The sequence below is a fragment of the Dromiciops gliroides genome, chromosome 2 (genome assembly GCF_019393635.1).
Source record: "Dromiciops gliroides isolate mDroGli1 chromosome 2, mDroGli1.pri, whole genome shotgun sequence".
NCBI lineage: Eukaryota > Metazoa > Chordata > Mammalia > Microbiotheria > Microbiotheriidae > Dromiciops > Dromiciops gliroides.
In genome coordinates this window covers 321,420,260-321,447,214 of record NC_057862.1, presented here as the reverse complement: position 1 = coordinate 321,447,214, position 26,955 = coordinate 321,420,260, and the positions used below count along the sequence as shown (strand labels likewise).

At 43.2% G+C, this 26,955-nt stretch overlaps 1 protein-coding gene across 5 annotated transcripts in view; it reads left to right on the top strand.

The window, feature by feature from the left end:
* Positions 1–26,955, top strand: part of FAT2 (FAT atypical cadherin 2) — a 111,539-nt gene that overhangs the window by 9,782 nt on the left and 74,802 nt on the right. Inside the window, exons 1-3 of one of the 5 annotated variants that reach the window (XM_043987583.1) lie at positions 1,575–1,684; positions 14,600–17,859; positions 18,296–18,610. In XM_043987583.1, the coding sequence (XP_043843518.1) occupies positions 14,613–17,859; positions 18,296–18,610 (3,562 nt within the window). In that variant the 5' untranslated portion in view covers positions 1,575–1,684; positions 14,600–14,612. Of the gene's footprint in view, positions 1–1,574; positions 1,685–5,867; positions 5,927–14,599; positions 17,860–18,295; positions 18,611–26,955 lie in introns of those variants that run through there. The other 4 variants (XM_043987580.1, XM_043987582.1, XM_043987581.1 and 1 more) reach the window with 4 other exon arrangements.

Here is a 26,955-nt window from a genome sequence, read left to right as displayed (position 1 = left end):
ACATGTAAAGATAGTTTTTAACATTTTTGTTTGTTTGTTTGCTTTTTTGCAGGGCAGTGAGGGTTAAGTGACTTGCCCAGGGTCACACAGCTAGTAAGTGTCAAGTGTCTGAGGCTGGATTTTAACTCAGGTCCTACTGAATCCAGGGCCAGAGCTTTATCCACTGCTCCACCTAGCTTCCCCCAACAGCCTCTTTTTCTAATCTTATTTCATATTATTCCCTTCAATGCAAGGTCTGCAGGCAGCTGAGTGGCCCAGTGGATAGACCACTGAATCTGGAGTCAGCAAGACCTGAGTTCAAATTCAGCCTCAGACGCTTGCCAGCTCTGTGATCTGGGCAAGTGACTTAACCTCTATCTGCCTCCATTTCCTCATCTGTAAAATGAGATAATAATAAGAGCTATATCCTACAGTTGTTGTGAGGATCAAATGAAACAATATTTGTAAAGTGCTCTGTGAACCTTAAAGGGTTTCTATAAATGAATGCTCCCTATGAACTCTCCAAAGTGGAAAACTCTCTGCCTTTTGAAGATGACCTGCCCTTGAATACCTCCGTCCTTCTTTTCAGTCTGTTGTCTATGTTTGATAGGTTCACCTGCCTGATCTTTACCTGTTGAACTCCTATCCATTCCTTAAAATCCAATTCCAAAGCTGCTTCCTGTAGCCTCGATGGCTCCCAGGTAGAGACAAACTTGCCCCCCACATCTCAGCTCTTTGTTTTGTGACTATCTTATGCTAGCTCTGAGTTCCCATCTTATCTAGTATGGGAAACTCTATGTTTCACCTATATCAAGTACAATGGTCTGCACACAGAAGGTCATGATTCCTAGGCAACCCCCAGCTTTTAATGTGTTGTGTTTTGTTTTCCAAGGACCCTTCTAGTTATTCAGTGTCCTAAAGGCGATTGGCATGGGCAGCCAGGTGGCAGAGTGGAGAGACCCTGGGTCCTAGAGGCAGGGAGACTCATCTTTCTGAGTGCAAATAGGGCCTCAGACACCTACTAACTGTGTGACCCTGAGCAAGTCACTTTACCCTGTTTCCCTTAGTTTCCTCATCTGTAAAATGAGCTGGAGAAGGAAATGGCAAACTACTCTGGGATCTTTGCCAAGAAAAACCCAAATGGGGTCGTGAAGAGTTGGACATGACTAAAACGACTGAACAACACAAGGCCGATTGGCAGCTCTGAAATTCTATGGTTCTGATCACTCCTGAAGAATGTGGCGGGGAGGGCCTGGGGGGCAGACCCTGCTCTTTTAGCACTATCCCAAGAGAAGAAGGGTGCAGTGGATCCCTGAGTAACAGGGCAGAATAATATTCTTACTTTCCTGCCTCTGGACTCTTTTGAGTCAGATGGAACTCTACTTCCTCCTCCCACCCTCATGCTATCTATCGGCCGGCCAGCATGCTGTTGTTATTCTGCTCAGCTACTATCTTGGCCTGGGATGATGTATGGGAAGGAGGCAGGTTAGACGCCTACCTGAGATGCAGCTTACCAGGCTCAATCCTTGCTGAAGCAGACTAGTTCATATTTGACTCAGAGCAGAGACTTCTTTGATCCATTTATCAATGTGATGCCAGTGGCCAGGGAAGATCCTAGATATTAGCTATGGAGCTGAAAGGAAACTTGGAAGCTAATAGTTCAGCTACTTCATCTTAGAGATGTCAGGAGGAAGACCTAGAAAGGGTGAGTGAGTATCCAAGGTCGTACAAATAAGAAGGGGCAGAGGCAGGATTTGTATATAGCTTCTTTGACTGTAAATTTGGCTCAATTTTCATTGGAGTTGCTGGGGAAGTAGTAGTCTGGTATAGTGTCTAGAGTCTTAGACTAGGTTCTACTCCACACTCTGCCAACAATAAGCTAGGTGACCTTGTGAAGAACACAGGCTTGGGAGTCAGAGGATCTGGGTTCAAATCTTACCTCTGATCCACCTATTTGACCTTGGGTGGGTCAAGCAATCTCTTGGGTCTTCAGTTTACTTCTCTGTGAAATGGTGGGGTTGGGTTAGACCTCTAAGGTATCTTCTATTGCTAAATCTATGGTCCTATGACCTTGTGCAAATCATTTTACTTTTGCTGTTCTCAGTTCCATTATTTGGGAGCTCTTTTACCTTTTAGATATAAAATAAGGTTTAATAATACTTGGGATTTAATAATACAAGTCTGTGATGAAAGAGCCTTGTGAATTGATTTGTAGAGATCTGTAATATTAAAGGGACATCTGTTTCTGTAGCTATCCTTATAACAACCCCTTGAGTTTGATGTCTAAGTATCATTTTGTCCAGACTTGTAATTTCATACACTCCCAGTGTAGTTGCATTCACTGATGAAATTTGGTAACTTGTCTCAATCAATCAGTAAACACTTATTGAGCACCTACTCTGTGTGCCAGGCACTGTGCTAAGCACTGGTGATGCAAAGACAGTGCCTGCCCTTAAGGAGTTTACAATCTAATGGGGGAGACACCATTCAATCAAATATATACAAAGCAAGCTAAATACAGGATAAAAAGGAAATAATTAACAGGGAAGGCACCAAAATTAAGAAGGGAAAAGCTTCCTGTAGGAGGTGAGATTTTAGTTGAGACTTAAAGGAAGCCAGGGAGGTTAGTAATTGGAGATAAAAAGGGAGAGTATTCCCGGTATGGGGGAGAGGCAGAAAAAATACCTGAAGCTGAGAGATAGAGTGTCTTGTTCATGGAACAGCCAGGTGGCTAGTGTCACTGGATCAAAGAGTATGGTCAGGGAGGAAGACATAAGAAAACTGGAAAGGCTGGAGAGAGCTAGGTTATGAAGGGCTTTGAAGGCCAAACTGAGCCTTTTGTATTGTTTGCTCCCGGAGATAATAGGAAACTAGAGGAGTTAGTGTGTGTGTGTGTGTGTGTGTGTGTGTGTGTGTGTGTGTGTGTGTGTGTGTGAGAGAGAGAGAGAGAGAGAGAGAGAGAGAGAGAGATGATCAGACTTTAAGAAAATCACTTAAGGGGGCAGCTAGGTGGCACAGTGGATAAAGCACCGACCCTGGATTCAGGAGGACCTGAGTTCAAATGAGACCTCAGACACTTGACACTTACTAGCTGTGTGACCCTGGGCAAGTCATTTAACCCTCATTGTCCTGCCAAAAAAAATCACTTTAGTGGCTGAGTGGAGGATGGCTTGGAGTGGAGAGAGATGAAGCAGGTAGACCCACCAGTGGGCTATTGCAATAATCCAGGTATGAGGTGATGAGGACCTGTCTTAAGGTGGTAGCAGTGTCAGGGGGGCATATTCAAGAGATGTTGCAAAGGTAAAATCAACAGACCTGTGCAAGAGTGACCTGATGTGTTGAGAAGTTAAATGGCATTCATGGTCTCACAGCTTTGTGAGTCAGAAGCAGGACCTGAACTCAGGTCTTCCCAGTTCCAGCATTTGCCCTCCATCAGGATATGCTTTCTCTCATAGAAATACTATTCTACCAGTTTTCTTGAAAAGAAAACTGAGCCTCAGGGGGTGAAACAACTTGCTCAAGGAGTCAGTGGCCGGCATCAAAGGTAGGAACCAGTAACGTGAGCTTATTGCTGGCTCAAGAAGAAGGAAATTTCTCCCCTTTAAGTGACATTTCCCGTTGTTAGCAGGTCAGTGACTGAACTGATTAGGGGGCCAGGGCTCTATCCCATTGGCTTAGGTGTCATTCCACTCCGCGACTGTTTTTCTTCCACCCCTCTTCCCCCTTCCTTGAGGTGTGAGTGAGATCATGTCTGTTACCTTTCTGAACCCATTTGGAAGGAAGGAGTGAGATGAATAGAAATTATTCTCATTATTTTAATATTGCCTCAAGTCTCAGCATGAGTTTTGCCTTTGCTTTGTGGAAGCACAGAGCAGGCAAGGAGATGTTGTTGCTTGGAGCTCTGGGTGTTAGGGGCACAGGAAGAAGAGCAGGACTGGAGAGGGTATAGGGAAGAGAAGCGTTCTATGTTCTAGGAACATTTCCGAATCTGACACTGTGTTGGGAGGTAGGTTCCTGCTGTGCTCTGAGGTCCCATCCAGTACGATACAAAAAGCATAAAATAATTCTCACTGGGAGTGGTCTGTGGTTTGGCTGGTGATTGTTAATCCCTATTCTTCCTGAGTTTTGCCTTACATCTCCCCCATCTCCGCAGTCTCCTCAAATTTCCCTTTTGTGACTAAATTTACTCTTTAAGATTGCTATTGTAACCCGATTTCACCTGGGTAAAAGGGTGTGTGTGTAGGGAAGTAGTATAAAGAAGAAAGGGTAGCACATGTTGTTCTTGTCTCCAGTATGAGTGCTCCCTAGTGATATCCTGTATGACATTTAACAATCTATTTCTGTTTCATACTCACGACCATCCAACACATCTGGCTGATCACTGTCACAGCCAGAGTAAATCCTCCATCTTATGTCTCATCTAAAAGACTAGAGAGGCCTTCTCTTTCTATTGAACCCCCTCTGCTTTCAGACCCTTGCCATAGGTAACCTCCATAAAAACTGACCTAGTCTTGGGCAACCCAAGAAAAGAAATTTTCTAGCTTTTATGTTCTGTCTCTGAAAACCTAGAACTACCAACTAGGGCAGGACAGTGGATCTGAGAAGGGAGAAGAACTCTCTGGAGTGGCAAAGGTGATATGGTATGTGGGTGGGATGAATCACAATATTCTTGAATATAAGGTGGAGAGATGTGGGCTGGACACATGTTTAGTGTCTACTGAACTAGCTAAAAGGTTGGACCCAAAGATTATTAATTAATGGATAGATGTCAACCTGGGAGAAGGTTTCTAATGGCAACCACAGGGCTATTTGTACTTGGCCCAGTGATGGCCAACTTTTTCACCAATGCCTTAGATGAAGACATAGATGGCCGACTTCTCAGATTTCCAATGACAAGGAGCTCAGTGGGTTAGCTAATGCCTTATGTCATGGAATCAGGATCCTCAGAAACATCAAAAGATTTCTAACAATGATCCAATGATAAAAAGATGAAATTTAATTAGGGATAAATATTAAGTACTTGGGTCCCCAAAATCAATTGTACAAGATAGAGGAGGCATGCTTAGAGAGAAGTTCATGTGAAAAAGACATGGGAGTTTCAGTGGCTCCAACCTTAAAATGAGTCAGTAGTGAGAGGTGACAGCCAAAAAGGGTGGTAAGGACCTTAGTCTGCGTTAGTAAAAAGTTAATATCTAGTATGAGGCAATTGATAGCACTATGTTCAGTTTTGGGTACCATATTTTAGGAAGGGCATTGACAAGCTGAAGTAAGAGAGTATGATGATGAGGATGATGAGAGTATTAAAACCTCTCAGGAGGTGAGTAGTATTCTTCATTAGTTCTATGTAATTATCATTGATTATTACATTGATCTTAAGTCATTTAAAATGTTCATTTTTACAATATTTTTGTTGTAATAGAATTTGTTCTTATGGTTCTACTCACTTCCCTCTGCATCATTTCATACACATTTTCCCAGGTTTCTTTGAAATCATCTATTTTTATTATTTCTTTTGTCACAGCAGTATTGCCTCACATTCATATGCCATTATTTGTTCATCCCTTCCTCAAGGGATAGGTGGTTGTTGTGTCATTCAATGGTGTCTGATGCTTTGTGACCTCATTTGGGGGTTTCTTGGCAAAGATACCAGAGTGGTTTGCCATTTTCTCCTCCAGTTCATTTTACAGATGAGGAACTGAGGCAAACAGGGTTAAGTGACTTGCCCAAAGTCACACAGCTAGTTAGTATCTGAAGCCAGATTTGAACTCAGGAAGATGAATCTTCTTGACTCGAGTCTTCACACTCTATCCATTGTGCCACACAGCTGTGCCAATCTTGGTTTCCAGATCATTGCTACTACAAAAAGAAATATTTTTGTACTTATAGGACCTTTTCCTCTTTCTCTGATCTCTTTCGAGGAATTGCAGTAGTATCACTGAGTCAAAGGGTAAGTAACATTTTATATACTGGTTTAGTGACTTTGGGGCCATAGTTCCAAATTGCTTTTCAGAATAACTGTACTAATTCAGAGGCCCACCACAGGTGCATCAGTATGTCTAATTTCCCACAGACTCTCCAGCTTTTGTCATTTAAAAAAAATTTAATTTTGCCAATCTAATGGGTTGGAAGGTAGTACCTTAGTTATTTTAGTTTGCATTTTTCTAATTATTAGTGATTTGAGAATTTTTTCATGTCTATTCCTAAATTGAATTTCTTGCTTTGAAAACTGCCTATGGTTATAAATACCCTTTGTTTATCATTTGGGGAATGATTCTTGTAAATTTGAATAATTTCCCTATATATTTTGCAAATGAGAACTTTATTAGAAAAACTTGATGCAAGGATTCCCCCCTCCCCCAGTTAACTATTTCCTTTCTAATCTCACTTGCATTGGTTTTGTTTATGCAAAACCTTTTTTATTTAATTTAATCAGAATCATCTATTTTATCTTCTCTGAATCTCTTTCGCTTGTTGGGACATGAATTTTTCCCCTATCCATAGATATGAAAGTAATTTCTTCCTTGTTCCTTTAATATGCTTATGATTACATCATGCTTTACATATGGTATGTCATTAGGAGGTCAGACTTTATGATCTTTGAGGTGTCTTTGAATTCCATGAATTTGGTGACAAGGAGAAATAACAGGCAGTGTGAATGGTAATAAGCTAGGGAGTTTAGATGAGAGAGACAAACTTATCTGGAAACCGAAGATTGGCTCCTTTTTATCTAGTGGGGTGACCTTTCATTGACTCTGTACAAGACTAATTGGGATGTGCTCTTTGGGTGGAAGGTAGAGCCAGCCCTTCCCTGCCAGGGAGCCCAATGCAGAGGGAACTTGAGACTTCTCCATTGGTTTCCTAAAGACAGAGGTGTGGGAAGTGGTATTAGGGCAAGACCTGGGCATAGCCTTGATCAGGGTAGGATTTAAGGGGTTTGGGAAATTTCTTGGAATATATCTACCACCTACCCACACAATCTAACTTAAGGGTTGGAAATTCTCCCTTTTCTACATTTGATGTTATACTGAGCTCTGTGAACTTTGTATTCCTGTTTATTTTGGGGGGAAAAAAGCTCAAATGAATTATTCACTGTTAGATGATGGTCATCCTGGGCTTGGAGTCAGAAAACTTGATTCCAGTTTGGGCTCAGACACTTAACTAGCTACAAAATTTTGGGCAAGTCCCTAACTTCTTTGATGGTCAGTTTCTTCTTATTTAAACCAGGGAATATAATATTTGTACTACTTACCTCATGAGAGTTGTGAGACTCTGGAGGAGTGAGGCTGATGACTTTGCACAGCTCTGCCTCACTTAAATTCAATTCACTGGAAAGCCAAGACATCACCCTCATGATGTCATTGGTCCTCTTTGAGAATGAAGGACAAATAGCTACAACAACTACCTTATCAGTGTGAGAAGGCTCTAAAATGCCCTACAAATATAGTATAGTCTTTGATTCTAGTTAAAATGCATATCCATCTCTCATCTCTCCTACTTCTGCTAGAAACTGTTCTTAGTCATCTACATCTCATTGTGATTGACTTTAGGATCTTTTTGTGAAAGTAGTATTTGTTGGAGGAAAGAGAGAGCATAGCAGAACATAGCATTTAAAATTTTTTTTTTTGGTGAGGCAGTTGGGGTTGTGACTTGCCCAGGGTCACACAGCTAATAAGTGTCAAGTGTCTGAGGCTGGATTTGATTTTAGGTCCTCCTGACTTTAGGGTTGGTGCTCAATCCACAGCGCCACCTAGCTGCCCCAGAACTTTTCATTGACTCTTTTTGCTGATGAGGAAACTGAGTGGCGGTAAGTTCCACCAGTTAGGGGAAGAAGTTCTTTAAGGTAACTTCTAAATATTAGTTCTGAGTATGAGTGGGAGAAGAGGCAGATGGATGAGTAGAAAGGAGGAGTCCAGGCAAAGTGCTATGAGAAATTTAAGAATAATAAATCTCATCATCATAAGTTATAGTTTTAAAGCACTTTACAGTCAATCAAACATTTCCTCTGCAAAAACCCAGTGACATAGTGAAATTTTACAGACATAAAACTGAGGCTCAGAGAGTGGGGTGACTTGTCCCTGGTCACACAGAGAGCATCTCCAGCTATGGGTGTGTATGTGGGGGATGGGGAAGAAGGAGGGGTGGAGTAAGTTGGGAAGGGGTGGTCAGGGAAGGCATGAGGAAGGAGGTAGTGACTGAGGAGGGCATGAAGGAAGGGATTTCAATAGGGGAAGGGACAATGTATCTTCGGTCTAACAATATGGAACTGCTGTTGGTCCTTAGTGTCTGGGGCACTGTGCCCACTCCTTTCTCCACAAATAGAGTGGATGCACATATCCAATCAGCATCAGGTTCAGTTCGGGGGGTGGGGGGTGGGGGGGAGGGGGGAGTGTGACCACATCTGAAATCTGGCTCATTAAACTCCTACTCCATTGTCTTGGGTATTTAAAGCCTGGGTTCTGGCTCATGTGGAAGGTGGTGGTGGTGTGTGTATATTTGTGTGTAATATACAATTCAAATCAGGTATGAGACAGACATTTATTTCCTACATACCAAGAAATGCTAAAAGATACAAAAGACATCACACATTGACAGAATGACTTAAAACTGGATTTAGTAATTTGACATAACTACTGTTATAATTTACTAAGAGACTATTCTGTTTAATCTCATTTAAGCATGAAGCAGTTTGCAGTACTGCTGACTAGGCAGTTTACATTTCACAGCTCCATTCTGTATTCTTCAAAGTCTACATCTTTGACCAAGGCAGAATAAGGGCTTGGCCTCTTTCTCTTGTTTGCAATTGTCTGATGCAAAAGCTTACCTAGTTACTGGTGAGTTCTATTTGTTGGACCCACAATACCTGGACCTCTGGAACTCATGAGGTCACCAGGCAAGGGAAGACCAAGTAACCCCTGAGATTTTCAGCACTATACCAAAATGACAAGTCCATTCAGTGCAGGGCCGCATGGCCAGAAGCAGCCAGGAAGTTTGTCATCCCCAAAGGGCTCAAGGGCCAAGTCACAGACATATGTTCAGCAGAAAACAATCAGAATATCTGTGTATGCTCCATATAATCCACCTTATGTGACTGTGTGGCTTACGTGAGAAAAGGGAGAAAGATGGGAGATGGCAATCTAAGAATGGGATGATGACAGCCCAATTTCACTAGAGCATAAAGTGTCTGTGGTATTACTTGTTAGTTCAGATTTCCATAACCTTCAGGTTTACAACACTCTTCTCAACAACTTCATGAGGCCTCAAGTAGCATAAATATGATTATTTCCCCTAGGGAAATGTCCTTTGATTTTACAGATGAAGAACTGAAGCTTAGAGAGAAAAGCTGATTTGCTCAGGATGACACAAATAATGGAAGATAAAGGATTTAAATTCAAGCCTTTGAATTCCAAGTCCAATGGTCTAATATTCCATACTGGATCTCTCTTAAGGGAAGAGCAGTGAGATAAGATGGGAAAGGGAGATTGGAGTCACATTGTAGAGCTTTGAATGCCAGGAAAGGTCACCCATTAAAGCATTATGTCATTGATATCTCAATGTAAATGAATTTATCAACTCTTTTTCTAAGGCAAGATTTGCTAGGGGCTGGGTAGGAGAGTATAGGAAGGGCCTGGACCACTGGGATTGCATGGAAAAAAAAAGGCACAGAAAGGGAGGTTTAAGGTTGTGGAAGACCAGCTTCACCCTGATTGAGGGAAGGGAGAATAGCCTTTTCCTGGTCTATCTAGTAGGGGATTAAGGCCACTAATGCGTTTTTTACTTCAGCTACTTTCATGACAGTATCTCCTCGCCTTAAATATCTTATCTCATTGATACTACAGCCTGGGAAACTTGGAGGAACCCACGTTTCAGGAAACCCTAAGTGTCTGATCTTAGTGACTCTATGGGTGGCCTTGGGCAAGCCATTCGAATCACAGTTTCCTTATCTGTGAAATGGGCATAGAAGGGCAGATGTTTCCCAGAGGTATTGTGTGGGTTACTAATTAATGCCTGGGAAATAGGAAAGCTCTGAGGATAGAGGAGAGGCTGTTATTACTGGTGAAGCTGAGAATGACCTAGCTGTTCCTTGGCACTCATGTGAGTGATGGATAAGAATGTCTTTGCTCGGACCGGTATTCAAGATTTCTAAAATATTTGGTAAGAGGCATCTGTAACATAAGCCAAGTTTGTCCTTAAATCAAGAACAGTGCATTAGAAGTCTTCTGACTTGTTTCAAATCCTGGCTTCATATTTTGTTCCCCGTGTCACCTTAAAAAAGTTAGTCAATGAATTTGGGCCCCAGTTTCTTCCTCTGTAGAATAAGGGGATTGGATAAGATATTAATTAAGGTCCCTTCCAGTGCTAGCTAACTCCTGTCATTCTATATCCCTTCTGGCCGAATTAACAGGCCTGGTGTTTGGGTAGTGACTGAGGGGTTCAGGATGCGTAGTGGAGAGTGGGACTGTGTAAATTCCTGTCTCTTGTAGGACAGTTTACAGACATAGCTGTCTGTGTCTACTGCCCAGGAATTACTGTGAGAAATAAATGTTCAACTGAAAAAAATCTCCAAGTTTTTAATTGGTTGAGATGCTATGTTCAATCATTTACTTGCTAAACAAACAGAGATCAATAAGGGTGTTTTGTTGCTGTTTGTCCTTCATTCTCTAAGAGGACCATGACATTGGGGTGATGTCATGACTTGCAGTGAATTGGATTTGTGAGGGAGGGATGGAATAAGGATGTTGTTGTTTTTTGTTTGTTTTTTTGCAGGGCAATGAGGGTAAGTGACTTGCCCAGGGTCACACAGCTAGTAAGTGTCAAGTGTCTGAGGCTAGATTTGTTTTGTTTTGTTTCTGGCAGGGCAATGAGGGTTAAGTGACTTGCCCAGGGTCACACAGCTAGTAAGTGTCAAGTGTCTGAGGCCGGATTTGAACTCAGGTACTCCTGAATCCAGGGCCGGTGCTTTATCCAGTGGACCACCTAGCTGCCCCCTCGAATAAGGATATTTTAAAGGCGAAGAGAAGGTGCAGTAGAAAGGACCAGGAATTAGGAGATCTGGAATTGAGTACTGACCATGTCACTTAACATCACTATGTAACCTTGGTCAAGTCTCTCTGCTTCTCTGGGACTCAGTTTTTCCATCTGTAAAACAGAAGGGTTGGATTAAACATTGTCTGAGCACCTTTTAACCTCTGAGTCTATAATTCATCAAATATATTCCCACATACTTACATGTGGATGTCTTAAGGCCTTTAGCTGCACATGCCTATACTTAGAGGTACATTCACACACATGTATATGGTCAGATGAAATACCTCCACACACGTGCATATAAAAATACCAACATACATGCATAAAGGTTCATGTTTACCTATGCTCACCTTTCTTTTTGGGGTCTGAAAAGCAGACTGAGCCTTAGGCACAACTTCTGACAAGCTTTTGCGTGTTGCTGCACCAGGCAGGCTTTGTTTCCTTGTGTTATTAGCAGCTGTGTGGGGGCCACTTGCCAACTTAAACTCTGGTCATAGAGCACTAGCCTGACCCTACCCCTTGTCCAAGGTTCAGATAGGCCTGGAGCTCCCCAAGGCTACCTGCTCTGATATGTTCTAGTTACTAAGGGGCTAGTGGCCTTCATATATTATACAGAGAGTTAGAGGTATATCTGCCTGCCTACTTTCATCGAGCCTAGACATGGTTACTAAGAGGTTGGACATATATATATATTCACAGACGGAGGCTTATATGTACGTGCAGCTCTGCAGTCCCAGGCACTGTGTCCTCTCCCCTCCCGTCTTCTGCTGAGCCCCTCTCCCCTGTCCCCACCTTCCTACACCCTCATCCTTGTAGGAATTGCTCAGCAAGGTGGGTTTGCTGCAGCAGCAGCTGGAAGGGTGAGCCTGTTGAAGCCTGCCCCTTACTGCTGCTGACCTGGGTGAGTGGGAAGATTTTCTGCATACCAAGGAGGAGGCTGTACATGGGCCAAGTTCTATCCTGAGCTGGTGAGAGTGTGCCTAAGACTTTGAGGAGCAGAGGGACGGTGCCCAAAGGCTAAGGACCTCGCCCCCAGAATCTGATGAATGGAAGAAACATCTGCTTCCGTTGTGCCATGAGACAGGGTAGTAACTGCAGCTGGGGGATCTCCTCCCATCCTGGGACTTAGAGATGAGCCGGTACTGCTATGAGTTGAGTTTGGGCCATGCGGTGGTGGGGGTGGGGGTGGTTAATATGAATATAGACTTTGTCCCTACTGATTCTCCTGAGGTTGGGGGTTTCCAGAGGGGGGTCCTAAGTACAGAGTGAGGGTGGTGGTGTTTATGTATTTGAGGGGAAGGGGAAGGTGCACAGAAGAAATCCAGCCATGCCACAGGCTCCAGAGCATCTTTGTAGGACTGTCTCTACCCTAACCCCTGCCCCCACTTTCTTTTCTTTTCTTTTTTTTTTTAGTGAGGCAATTGGGGTTAAGTGACTTGCCCAGGGTCACACAGCTAGTCAGTGTTAAGTGTCTGAGGCCGGATTTGAACTCAGGTCCTCCTGACTCCAGGGCCGGTGCTCTATCCACTGCACCACCTAGCCGCCCCCCGCCCCCACTTTCTATGGCATGTTCTTGGGGAGACGGTCACTGCCAGCAGCCTCCTGGACTTGAGGCTCTCCAGTCTCTCTACCCTGGAAGTTTAACTCTTCCTGATCTCTGGAGACTAGAAGCACCTGGAGAAACAAGTCCTTCCTGTTTTACCCAGGAATGCATTTAACACCTGGAAGGCCACTCCGTGCCAACCTGGATAAATGTCAGATCATACTCAGAGGCAGCACCCACCCTGGGACTTCCATTGAAAGTATCCCCCGAGACATTGCCCCAGGGATATTTAACCCAATTCTCACACTCAGCTGCCAAGGACTGGAGAACTAGATCCTAATCTTGGTTCTGTCACTTACTGGTTGTATGACCTTGGCTAGATAATAACAACAGCCCTTTATACTGGGATACCTTGTCAAAACAGTTTCGTTATCACATTTGATTCTCACAGCAACTCTGCAAGCTTGGCGGGGTAGATATTTTTATTTCCTTTTTACAGGTGAGGCAATAGGTGCCGAGACTGTGATTTATCACAGATTACACAGACTAGAAGTCCTGGTCTGATGCTCCTTTCCCTTATACTGAAGGAAAACATTTCAGAGATGGAGATGCGGAGTATGAACAAGGAAGATAAAATCTTTGTCCCTGAGTTCTTTTCAACCCAGGATTAGGTGTGGTCCTGCCTGGAGACAGGAGCAGGATAGCTTCCAAATTTTCCAGCCCCAGGATTCTACCATCTTAATATTTGCCAGGTTTCCCTTAAGACTTTGATTTTATTTGGGGAATAGGTTTAAGTGGCATTGCTCAGGAATTCAGTTCCACAAATATTAATTAAGTGCTCACCATATGCCAAGCCTGTTCTAGACAGTGGGGATTCTTCTTATTTTTTTTTAAGCTCAACAACTACCCAGTCACTTCCCTTATAACCTGATAAGGGGGAGATGCAATCTACATAAATAAGTATGATACCAAGTAGAAAGTAATGGGAGGGGGAAAAGAGGGATTCAGACAAAAGGTGTCTGAGACAATTTGAGGAGGAAGAGATTGCTTTCACTTGGTGTGATCAAGGAAAGTTTCCTGGAGGAAGTGGCACCTGGAGCTGAGCCTTGGAGGGAAAGATGAATGGAGACAGGGCATTTTAGGCATCTGCATGCTTTAAGTATATCTACGCGTCAGCATATGGGAGTGTATTCACAGAATTGTAGACTAAGACTGAAAGGAGCCCAGAAGACATTTAATTCTAACCCTTCATTTTACAGAGATTAAACATTTTACAGAGATGGGGAAACTGAGGTTCAGGGAAGCAGAGAGACTTGCCCGAGGTCATCTAATGACTAAGTGACAGAACCTTTACTCGAATCCAGGCCTCTTAATTCTTGGTCCTTTCCTCTATACCTTCTCTTTTGCTGCTAGTTGAACAAGTAAATGTTTGGTTGAACATGGCATCTTGACTCATTAAAAACTGAGGGATTTGGGGGCAGCTAGGTGGCAGAGTGGATAAAGCAATGGCCCTGGAGTCAGGAGTACCTGAGTTCAAATCCAGCCTCAGACACTTGACACTTACTAGCTGTGTGACCCTGGGCAAGTCATTTAACCCCAATTGCCTCACTAAAAAAAAAAAAAAAAAAAAAAAAAAACCAATGAAACAAACAAAAAATTGAGGGATTTGTTATTGTTGGTGTTGTTGCCAAATACAGTTGTTTCTCACGGATATTCTCTGCAAATTTAAAGAAGCAGGACATTGCAGGACAAGACTGAGAAACACTAATGTGACTTGAGCGGAGAATAAGTCTGTGAAGAGTACTTGGGAGATAAATCTGGACAGGTAGATGAGAAGTAGACTGTGGAGGGTTTTGAATGTGAAACCAGAGTTAATATTTTATCCCGTAGGCAGTGGAGCCAAGTTGTTCAAATGGATTTTGTAGTGACAGATATTGAATGTTCTTGTCTATAACATTTTTCTTTCTCTTTATTGCATGTAATTTCGTGCTAATTCTTTTTACCACTGGGGCTCTTTCCAATTGACTCATACCTATTTCTGTTTCCACTCAGGTGATTCCTCACAATGGCCATCATAGTGTCAGGTTTTGTGCTTCTCCTGCTTCGTGGCTTGTCCTGTGAGAGGCTCCAGGAGAGCCCCAGTCCATCGTCCTTGCGTTTCACCCACACTGTGTACAATGCCACCATCTATGAGAACTCAGCTCCCAAGACCTACGTGGAGAGTCTTGGCAAGATGGGCGTGTACTTGGCAGAGCCCCAGATGGTGGTGAGATACCGCATCATCTCAGGAGATCTGGCTAATGTATTTAAAACAGAGGAGCACGTGGTAGGCAGCTTCTGCTTTCTAAGGATAAGGACCAAAAGTGGCAACACAGCAATTCTGAACCGGGAGGTGTGTGACAGCTACACACTTGTCATTCAAGCCACAGAACAGACTTTGGGGTATGAAGCTTCAACTCATGTGCTGGTCCACATCTTAGATCAAAATGACTTAAAGCCGTTGTTCTCTCCCCCATCCTATAAAGTTGCCATTCCTGAAGACACCCCTCTCAAAAGTGCCATCTGCATGGTAAGTGCTACTGATGCTGACCTTGGCCAGAATGCTGACTTCTATTATGCCTTCAATGCCCGGTCAGAGCTATTCACAGTCCATCCCACCAGTGGCATCGTGACCGTGACCCGAAAACTCAATGCCACCTGGAAGGGGAGGCATGAGCTTCAAGTGCTGGCTGTGGACCGCATGCGGAAGATCTCTGAGGGCAATGGATTTGGCAACCTGGCCTCTCTGGTAATCCAAGTGGACCCATCTCCCAAGAAGCCACCGGCTATTTCTTCAGTAGTGGTGACACCACAGCTTGACACTGAGGACAATGCCTATGCCACACTCATGGTGGATTCAAATGGCTCAGAGGCTGGGGTCGAAGTAGTGAACATTGTGGATGGAGACCCAGGGAAGCATTTCAAAGTGATCAAATCCTATGTTGGGAGCAATAAGTTTATATTAGTATCCATCAAAGACATTGATTGGTTGGAATATCGCCATGGATTCAACCTTAGTCTTCAGGCCAAAGGTGGAGGAAAGCCACCTTTGTATTCCCAGATCAGAGGAATCCACTTACCTCCTTCCAAAATAGCCTCTGCCAGGTTTGAGAAGACCACTTATAGAGTCCAGCTCAGTGAAGTTTCTCCTCCAGGCAGTCATGTGGTGGTGGTTAAAGTCACCCCAACTTTCCCAAGTCTGCAATATATTCTGAAGTCTACCTCAGAGAGCTCAGGGTTCAAGATTAATTCTCGAACTGGGCTGATAACCACCACAAAGTTGATGGACTTCCATGATCGAGCCAGATATCAGCTACACATTGGAACCACTTTGGGCCAGGCTTCCACTACTGTGATCATTGACATCATTGACTGTAACAATCACGCCCCTGTCTTTTCGCAATCTTCTTACCATGGCACATTCGATGAAAATCTTTCTCCTGGGACCCGTGTCCTAACAGTTACTGCCACAGACCAAGACCACGGGGAGAATGGCTTTGTCACTTATTCTATCATTAGCCCCAAAACTGTCCCTTTCACCATAGATCCCTACTTGGGTGTTATCTCCACTTCCAAACTGATGGACTACGAGCTCATGCAAAGGCTTTATACCTTCCGGGTCTGGGCGTCAGACTGGGGATCCCCATTCCGCCGGGAGAGTGAAGTTTCCATCTCACTCATGCTCAACAATCTAAATGACAACCAACCAATGTTTGAGAATGCCAACTGCAGTGGTACTGTCCCTTGGGACCTACGGGTGGGAGAGACAGTAGTGACTCTCTCAGCCATAGACATGGATGAGCTTTTGAACCTGAGGTATGAGATTGTGTCTGGCAATGAGTTGGAGTATTTTGACCTGAACCATTTTTCTGGAGTGGTTTCCCTCAAGCGATCCTTTAAGAGCCTTCCTCCTGGTCAGCATTATTCCTTGGAAATCACCGCCTCAGATGGGGAAAACTATGCTTTGCCTACATCTTTGAATGTCACTGTAGTGGCCTCAGGCTCTTCAGTCCATGTGAAATGTGAGGAAACAGGTGTGCTGAAGCATCTCACAGAGGCCATCATCCACTCTGTTGGGTCTCAGATTCAGCAACCTGGTTCTGAGGAGTTCACCTCCTTAAGCACATATCACATCAACCACTATACCCCTCAGTTTGAGGACCACTTCCCTCAGTCCATTGACATCTTGGAGGGTGTCCCCATCAATACCACTGTTGCACACCTGGCTGCTTCTGACCTTGACACTGGCTTCAATGGAAAACTTGTCTATGTCCTTGCAGGGGGCAATGAAGAGAGCCGCTTTGATATTGAATTGGAGACAGGACTGCTAAAAGTGGCTGCTCCTTTGGATCATGAGGCCACCAGTTTCTATATCCTCAATGTGACTGTGTATGATCTTGGCACTCCCCAGAAATCATCCTGGAAGCAGTTGGCAGTGAATGTTGGGGATGAGAATGATAACACACCAAGATTCCCTCCTGGTGGATACCAGGTAGAGATCCGAGAGAATACTGAAGTGGGGACCACAATAGCACAGATGAAAGCAGAAGATGCTGACAAGGATGATAATGGAAGAGTCTTCTATACCCTACTTAGCCCCACAGATAAATTTTCCCTTCATGCTCTCACTGGTGAGGTGGTGGTCACAGGGTCTTTGGATAGGGAATCACAGGCTCAGTATGTGCTCAAGGTAGAGGCACGAGACCAGGCAAAGGTGGGTCATCAGCTCTTTTCTATCACAAACCTAGTGATAACACTAAGTGATGTTAATGACAATACTCCACAATGCATCCCAGAACTGAGTCAAGTGAAGGTCCCTGAGGATTTGCCCCTGGGGACTATCCTGACCTTTCTGGAAGCCTTTGACCCAGACCTGGGTCCTGGGGGAGAGGTGAAGTATACATTGGTGGATGGTGCTCAGGGAACTTTTGGACTGGATCCATTAACAGGAGCATTGAGCCTGGAGCGGGAGCTGGACTTTGAAAAGAGGACCTGGTATAATTTGAGCCTGTGGGCCAGTGATGGTGGAAAGCCTGTGGCCCGTGGGGCATCCTGCCATATACAAGTAACAGTTCTGGATGTGAATGAGAACTTGCACCCTCCTCACTTTACCTCCTTCATATACCAGGGTCAGGTGGAAGAGAACAGCCTCCCAGGGACACTAGTGATGTCAGTCACTGCCCAGGATGCTGACCGTGGCCAGGATGGGGTAATCCAGTACTTCTTGCGTGATGGTACTGACCTTGCCACTTTCAGCATTGATCAGGACACAGGTAAGTGTCACAATATTCTAGAAGGAGCCCTGGACTGGAAGTTAAGAGGCCTGGTTTTGTCAGGTGACTGTGGGCCTTAGTTTTCTCATCTTTGAGATGTGAGGGCATTTGTCTCTAAGGGCCCTTTCAGTTCTAACCGTGTTCTCTGTTTTCCAAGTCCCTTCCAGCTCTGTTGTTGTGTATTCAGAGGTCCTTCCCAGTGCTAATATTCTATGTTCTAGCAGTCTGTGTTCTGTATTCTAAGGCTCCTTAAAAGGAGCTAAAGCTCTGACAATCTATCTCATAAGGTCTCTCCCAGATGTAGCATTCTATGTTCTAATTCCAAGGTTCCTTTCAATTCCGGCACTTTATAATCTAAGGTCCCTCTTAGCTTTGTGATTCCAGGATACCTAATGTAAGTCTAGGTCCCTGGTTGAAGACTTCACTTATTTCCTAGGGACGATCCAGACCATGATGCCTCTGGACCGAGAGTTCACCCCATACTACTGGTTGACAGTATTGGCTGTGGATCAGGGGTCTGTGCCCCTCTCTTCTGTGACTGAAGTCTATATTGAAGTCATGGATACTAATGACAACCCACCCCAGATGTCAAGGCCTGTCTACTACCCTTCAGTCAAAGAAGATGCCCCTATGAATACTTCTGTCCTTCAGCTGGATGCCTGGGACCCAGACACTGTCTCCAAAGGGAAACTGACATTCCACATCATTAGTGGAAATAATTTAGGATTCTTTGTCATCAACTCTCTGACAGGTAAGGACCCTAGAAAGCTAGCCTTATATCTACCAGTCTAGCTAAAATCTTTGAGATCCTCAGGGCATATATCTTTTCTAGGGGAGGGTAAGATGGCACATTCCATTGTTCTCTTTAGGAATTCAGCAAAGTTAAATAACTTGTCTAAATTTAAATGAAAATAAGACACCAAACCCAGTGAGTTAGTGCAGACCCTTGTCTGAGGCTGAGCCCGAATCCATGATCCTTATCCTAGCCTGAACTATAGGCCCTGGATCCTGACTAAGGTATAAACTGTGACCTTATACTGAACTCTAGGAATGAACCCTAACTTGTGTCTCAGAATGAACCCTAACCATTGTTTCAGATTGACTCCTAAACCTAGACCCCTTAACCCTGGCCATTATGCTCAAGTATATCATTAGTGTTTTTTAATTGTTCAGTTGTGTCCGGCTCTTACACCATAGCACACCAGGCCCTTTCATCCTTCACTATCTCTTGAAGCCTGTACAAGTTTGTGTTTGTTGTTTCCATTGTTTTCATTCATCTCATCCTCTGTTGTCCCCTTTTCTTTTTGTCCCTAATCTTTCCCAACATCAGAGTCTATCCCAATGAGTCCCATATTCTCATTATGTGACCAAAGTATTTAAGCTTCCACTTCAGTATTTGACCTTCCATTGAATACCCTGAATTAATTTTTTTTAATATATTGACTAAATTAATCTACTTGCTGACCAAGGGACTCGCAAAAGTCTTTTCTAGCACCACAGTTCAAAAGTGATGATTCTGCATGCTCAACTTAGAGTCCACCTCTCATAGCCATGTGAAAAACCATAGCTTTGACTATATATGCCTTTGCTGGCAAAGTAATGTCTCTGCTTTTTAGTAGGCTGTCCAGAATTGCCATAGCTGTCCTTCCAAGGAGCAAGTGTCTTCATTTAACGTTTGCAGTTGTTGTCTGCCATGATCTTTGAACCCAAGAATATGAAATCTGACACTGCTTTCATTTCTTCTCCCTCTGTTTGTCAGGAAGTGATGGGACAAGTTGCCAAGATCTTAGTTTTTTTGATGTTAAACTTCCAGACAGTTTTTATACTTTCCTCTTTTACCCTTATCAAAAGGCTTCTTAATTCCTCTTCCCTTTCTGCCATCAGAATGGTATCATCTGCATATCTGAGATGGTTGATGTTTCTTGTGACAACCTTAATTTTGGCTTTTGATTCATCTAGCCTGGTCTTTTACATGTTTTACTCTGCATATAAGGTCACACAGGTAGTGAGTAGTAGAGCCAAGATCTCCTGAGGGGAAGGACTCCCTCCACTTTCCTCTAGCCTCTCCTGGGCTCATCTGTTTCAGGGACTGAATTAATGTCCTCCTCTAGGTCTTTCTCTAGAGGAACATAGAAGAGTAATATGAAAAGATTGGTAGAAAGTAGGTTGGCAAAAATAATAATTTTACTCAGTAGGTAATAGGGAGCCACTGGAGATTTGTGAGCAGAGGAGTAACCTATGTATAAAAAATATTATTCTGGCAGCAGTTTATTTTATCTTTTTAATTAATAAGGTATTTTATTTTTTTTCCGTTACATGTAAAGATAGTTCTCAACTTTTGTTTATACAAGCTCTCCAATTTCAGATTTTTTTCTCCCTCCCTCCCCTCCCTCCCCCCTCCCCTAGACAGCAGGCAATCTGATATAGGTTTTATATATATATATATATATATATATATATATATACACATATACATAATAACATTAAACATATTTCTACATTAGTCATGTTATAAGAGAAAAATCAGAGCAATGACGACAAACCTCAAAATAGATAAACATCAGCACCAAAAACAAAAGAAGTAGTACGGTTCATTCAGCATCTATACTCCACAGTTCTTTTTTTTCCTGGATTTGGATATCCTCTTCCATCATGAGTTCCCTGGAACTCTTCTGTACCATTGCATTGGTGAGAAGAATCTAGTCTATCACAGTAGGTCAACACACAATGTTGATGATACTGTGTACAATGTTCTTCTGGTTCTGCTCATCTCACTCATCATCAGCCCACGCAAGACCCTCCAGGTTTCTCTGAACTCCTCCTGCTCATCGTTTCTTACAGTACAATAGTATTCCATTGTATTCTTATACCACAACTTGTCCAGCCATTCCCCAATTGATGGACATCCCCTCAACTTCCAATTCCTTGCCACCACATAAAGAGCAACTATAAATATTTTTGTACATGTGGGTCCCTTTCCCCTTTCCATGGTTTCTTTGGGAAAAAGACCCAAACGTGGTATTGCTGGGTCAAAGGGTATGCACAGCTTTATCACCCTTTGGGCATAATTCCAAATTGCTCTCCAGAATGGTTGGATCAGTTCACAGCTCCACCAACAATGCATTAGTGTTCCAATTTTTCCACAGCTTCTCCAACATTTATTATTTTCCTTTTTTGTAATTTTAGCCAATCTGATAGGTGTCAGGTGGTACCTCAGAGTTGTTTTAATTTGCATCTCTCTAATCAGAGATTTAGAGCATTTTTTTCATATGGGAATAGATAGCTTTGGTTTCTTCATCAGAAAACTGCCTGTTCATATCCTTTGACCATTTCTCAATTGGAGAATGACTTGGATTCTTATAAATTTGATTTAGTTCCCTATATATTTTAGAAATGAGGCCTTTATCAGAAGTACTGGCCATAAAAATTGTTTCCCAGCTTTCTGTCTGGCAGCAGTTTAAAAGATGAATTGAAAGGGAGGTGGATGGGGGGAAAGCCTGGAGGCAATAAGATCTATAAAGGAGGTTACTGCAATAGTGAAGGCAGGTGTCAAAGAGGACTTGTGTCAGGATGGTGGCAGGAGGAATACAGGGGAGGGGATAGATGCTAAAGATACTTTAGAAATACAATTACTAGGATTTAGTAACTTACTACTGCATATTAGACTTCAAGAGAAGACAAAAATATGGGAGACCTGGTGAATAGTGCCACCAGGAACAGAAATGAGAAAGTTTGACTTTAAAAAAATTTAATATTTCTTTTTCCAGTTACATGTAAAAACAATTTTTTAAGTTGGGTTTTTTGGGGCAGGGCAGTGAGGGTTAAATGACTTGCCCAGGGTCACACAGCTAGTAAGTGTCAAGTGGCCAAGGCTGGATTTAAACTCAGGTCCTCCTGAATCCAGGGCCAGTGCTTTATCCACTATTCCACCTAGCTGCCCTTGTAAAAACAATTTTTAACATCCATTGTTAAAGTTTTGAATTCCAAATTCTATCCCTGCCTCCCTCCGCTAACCTCTTCCTGAGACAGTAAGCAATCTGATATAGATTATATGAATAATCATTATTTTTTAAATTTTGGTGAGGCAATTGGGGTTAAGTGACTTGCCCAGAGTCACACAGCTAGTAAGTGTTAAGTGCCTGAGGCCGGATTTGGACTCAGGTCCTCCTGAATCCAGGGCCGGTACTCTATCCACTGCACCACCTAGCTGCCCCTTATGAATAATCATTTAAAGCATTTCCATATTAGTCACTTTTGGGGAAAGAAGTCAAAAGTAAGGGAGAGTATGCTTCAGTCTGTATTCAGATGCCATCATTTCTTTCTCTGCAGGCAGACAGCATTTTTCTTTTTTCTTTTCTTTTTTTTTTTTTAATCATAAATGAGAAAGTTTGAAAGGGGAGCTTTGGAAGGGAAAGGTAATCAGCTCGGTTTGGAACAGGCCCTTTGGGTTCTGCCAGGCCCATTGCCAGTCTTACCCTACACCTCCTCTTCCTCTCGGGGGCGGGGGAGATTTCTCTTACTTGTGGAACTGGGGGCCATTCATTCTGCTCAACTCCCTCCAGGGCCAGGTTCTGTTTATTGTCAACAGCTTCCTGACAGGGGTGTTTGGCACAGTTCCCTGCAGGGTAGAGATGTTCCTGGTCTTCCTCTTCCCACCTAACTGAAGTGAGAAGAGGTAATCTTCAGAAGAGCGTGTATTTAAAAATGCAATAGAATTGCCTAGGTACAAAAAAACCCAACAAAGCACCAAAAAAACAGTTGGAAGATTCGTTGCCTGTGCCTAGGGGCTGACATAAAGGAACGTGTTCCCATCCATCTTCCCTATCGTCATAATGATTCAAAATCCTTTATTAAATATCCATCAAGCTTATGTCAAACACATACTATGTGTGAGCCCTGTGAGGGGGATGTAAAAATCAGTTGGACATGATCCCTCATGGTCTAGGACAGGGCTTCTTAAACTTTTTCCACTTGTGATTCCTTTTTACTACCCCAGGTATATAGGTATATAAAATAGATATGCAAATCAAACATTTACTACCAAATTTTTTGCAACCCCCACATTCAGTTACACGACCCCATATGGGGTTGTGACTCACAGTTCGAGAAGCTTTGGTCTAGGACAGGGGGTCTTTCCCTTTTGTGCATCATGAGCTTCTTTGGCAGTATGATGAAATCTATGGATCCCTCCTCAGAATAATGTTTTTAAATCTATTAAATAAAATACATAGGATTACAAAGGATGCTTATTATATTGAATAGTTATAAAAATATATTTTTTAAAAATTCATGGATCCCATGTTAAGAACCGTTGGTCAAGGAGGAAGGATAAGCTGTGTGTACAATAAGTATAATACAAGACAGTGATCTAGAACACTTCGGCAGGACATGATTACTGGCTTTAGGTAGTGGAAGGGTTACCATGGGTAAGGGAAATTAGGTGTTTATTGCTTGTCCTGAGAAGGCAGCTCTTGGACTAATTGGTCCTTAAATACCCTATACATCCCTTTGGAGGCTTTGTGGAAGAGTGGGAAGAGCATTGGTTCTACAGTCAGAGAACATGGGTCACATTCCCTCCTCTGGTTGCTTACCTGCGATTTGTGTGACTATCAACATGTCATTTAACCTCTGAAGGCCTCGGTTCTCGGTTCTCGGTTCTCTTATAAATTGAAGAGTTTGTACCAGATGGCCTCCGAGATCCCTTCAAGTTCTATATAGAGTGTTCCAGCTCTACTTTTTACAGTTTATGTGACTTTGGGCAACTTATGCTATGTTTGATATATGAGGGCCTCAGAGCCCTCATATATCAAAAGATGAAGATAAAGAACTGATAAATAGGGGCAGCTAGGTGGCACAGTGCATATAGCACTGGCCCTGGATTCAGGAGGACCTGAGTTCAAATCCAGCCTCAGACCCTTGACACTTACTAGCTGTGTGACCCTGGGCAAGTCACTCAACCCCAATTGCCTCACACACAAAAAACCCCACCACACAACAACAGCAACAAAAGAACTGATAAATAGAAGTATGTATAGAATGATTTTACATTATGTATATATGCATATATGTATACATGTACATATATGTACACTTATATACATATTTGTGTCTAATGGTAGCCATCTCTAGGGTGGTGGGGGGAGGGAAGAAAAAAGGGAAAAAATAAATTTACATGATAACTTTATCATACATTTAGAAGAAATAGCAAATTATGCCTAATAGATTTGCAATTTCATGTACAATCATCTTTTTCATTCTATTATGTTATGGAAATACTTGTTTTATTTCTTGAGTTCAGAATAAAATAAATCATTTTTTAAAAGTTGAGAGGAAGCAAATTTAGTCTTGAAATCAGGAAAAGCCTTCCTAAGCATTAGAGCTGTCCCAGAGCAGAATGGGATAACTCGGAGGGTGCTCATTGGAGGCCTTCAAGCCAAAGCTTGAACCAACCAGTTGTTAGCTATCTTATTGGGGGGGATGTTATTTCTTAAATTTTGGGTCCCTTCCAACTCTGAAATTCTGTGTTTTTGTGATTCTGAAGTGCCATTAAAGAAGCAGAAATCAAAATGTTTTGGAGGCCATGGACTTGGAGAATCCCAGGGTTGGGAGGGACCTCCAAGATTGTAGTCTGATTTGTGCCTGAGCTATGATTCCCTCAGACACCACTAAATGGTTAACTAGTCTCTGATGACTAGAGATCCATTACCCTCTGAGATGGATAAACCATTCTATTTTTGAATATCTACATTAGGAACTTTTCCCTTTAAAAGAGCCAAATTATTCCGTGCTTTGTAGTAACTTTGCTGTGCAACCATGGGTAAATCACTTAAACCTTTCTGAGCCTTAGTTCCTCATGTATAAAATGAGGGGTTTAGACTCAGCGGCATCTAAAGTCTCTTCTAACCCCAAGTTTCTGAGATTATTATTCTGTCCACTGGTCCTAGTCTTTCCATCTGGGACCCAACAAAAACAAATCCAATTTCTTTTCCAGATGAGGGCTCTTTAGACAGTCCTAGTTCTAGTCGGGTGATTTTGGCCATCTCACTTACAATCTCTTTGCTTTTCTCCCCTCATCTGTAAAACATGGAGTGAGAACTAAGCCTTGAAAGTCCTTTGGGAATCTGACATGCTACAATTCTGTGTATATCTGTAGGGAGTGAGGTGGTATGTAGATTCGTATGCAGGTGTATCTCTCTGTATATGATGTGGTTAAACATAAAGCTGGAATGAATGGACAGGTAGGTGCTTGATTTGAGGGTCAGGGGGTGGCAAGGGCTGTGGTCTTTGCCCTTTGCCCATCTAGTGCCATAAACATTAGACCCTGAATGCAGACAAAGGCTTGGAGCTCTTAGATGGTCATGGTGATGGTCCTTTATACCCCTGGCGTGGCTAGGCATGTGCATTGTTCTTACAGCAGTATTTATGAATGTCAAACAGCATCTCCAAAGTACATTTTATTCTTGCACCTGTGATTAAAGAAATATCAGGCAGGTCCTCTGTCTTCCAAACGAGGATGGCCCAGCTTCTGGCTCCAGGATGGAGAAGACACCTCATAAAATATATAATGTCACATAAATTCAGGATGGTTTTAGTAGAAAGATCGCCAGGCTGAGATTCAAAAGATCTGAGTTTTAGTTCTATTTTTGCTGCAAATTCACTCAAGAATGATAAATAAAATCATCTGGCTGGGCCTGTTTCCTCATCTGTATCAAAGAAACCATGAGAGGTGCAGAGGATTCTTGTGAGTCTGAATGTGATTCTGATGTAATCTGAGGAAACAGAGGCCTTGTGACCCCTACATGTTCCACGAGGTTGGTCCTACTGGGACCTGAAGACATCCCCTTCCCATAAGAAACAGGAGGCAAAGGGTTTTCTTTCTTTTTTTTGTGAGGCAATTGGGGTTGTGACTTGCCCAGGGTCACACAGCTAGTAAGTGTCAAGGGTCTGAGGCTGGATTTGAACTCAGGTCCTCCTGAATCCAGAGCCGGTGCTCTATCCACTGTGCCACCCAGCTGCCCCCCGCAAAGGGTTTTCAATTAGAAGTCTGAGGAAAGCAAAGAGGGGCAAAGCTAGAGAGAGCGGAGGAGAGTGAAAATGGTGCCCTTTAGAGCCTTGCTCTTGGGGGGGGGGCAGAGAGGAAGCTCCCCCTGAGTTTGGCAGCTTATTCTCAAAAGGCAGAGGATTCCCACAGTACAGGCATCCTATTACTTTTAGCCTAATCCCTGTTCCTTTCCCCATCCCCTACAAAAAAACTAAGTCCTTTTCCCTCACAGGGATAACCATGAACATACCCCTTTCTGGGAGTTGTAAGCAAGTCCAGATGGTATTACCTGAGTGATAGACAAAAAACATGAGGGAAGTGTGTGGGGAGAAAGGGAGTGAAAAAGGAAGAATGGGAGAAAAGAGAAGGGGTAAAGGGAAGGAAGCAAAGAAGGGAGATTGGGAGGAAAGAAAAGGGGAAAGGGGAAGGGAGAGAAGGAAGGAGAGTGGGAAGAAAGAAGAGGAAGAGGGAAGGAAACAAAAGGAGGAAAAGGAAGAAAAAAGTAAGATGAAGATAGGGAAGGAGGAGAAAAGAGATGAAAAAAGAGGAGGGACCAGTGGCCCAAACTTAGGTTATAGAGAAAAAGAGGGAGATGAAGAGAAAGAGATAACGTAGGAGAGAGAAAGGTGGGGAGAGAGGGAGAGAAGAAAGAACGGGCCCCGGGGAGGAAGGAGACATATGTGACCCCCCTGTGAATCCCTTTTGTGGCCTTTCTTCCTGGGCTACAATTGTGAAGCTTCCATGATCCCTCTATCAGCCTTCTCTTTTCCCTCCTGTCTCCTTCTGCTGTGCTCAGAGATGGGCTGGGTTGGGTTAGGTTAGCTGAGAACAATAGGCCTGACCTGTTTCAACTTGATAATTTCTTCCTTTTCCGTACTTCTTCCTCCTCCTGTAACAGTGACTCCAAGGCCATGGGGTTGGCAGAGAGCCAGGACCTTCCCTTTCCCACTGCCTTCTTCACCTTGGACCCAAGTATGGAGGGCCCAGGCCCCTTAAAACTGGAAACAGTGGTGGTAGTGGGCTCTATCAGTCTTTTTTTGGGGGGGGGGGGAGAG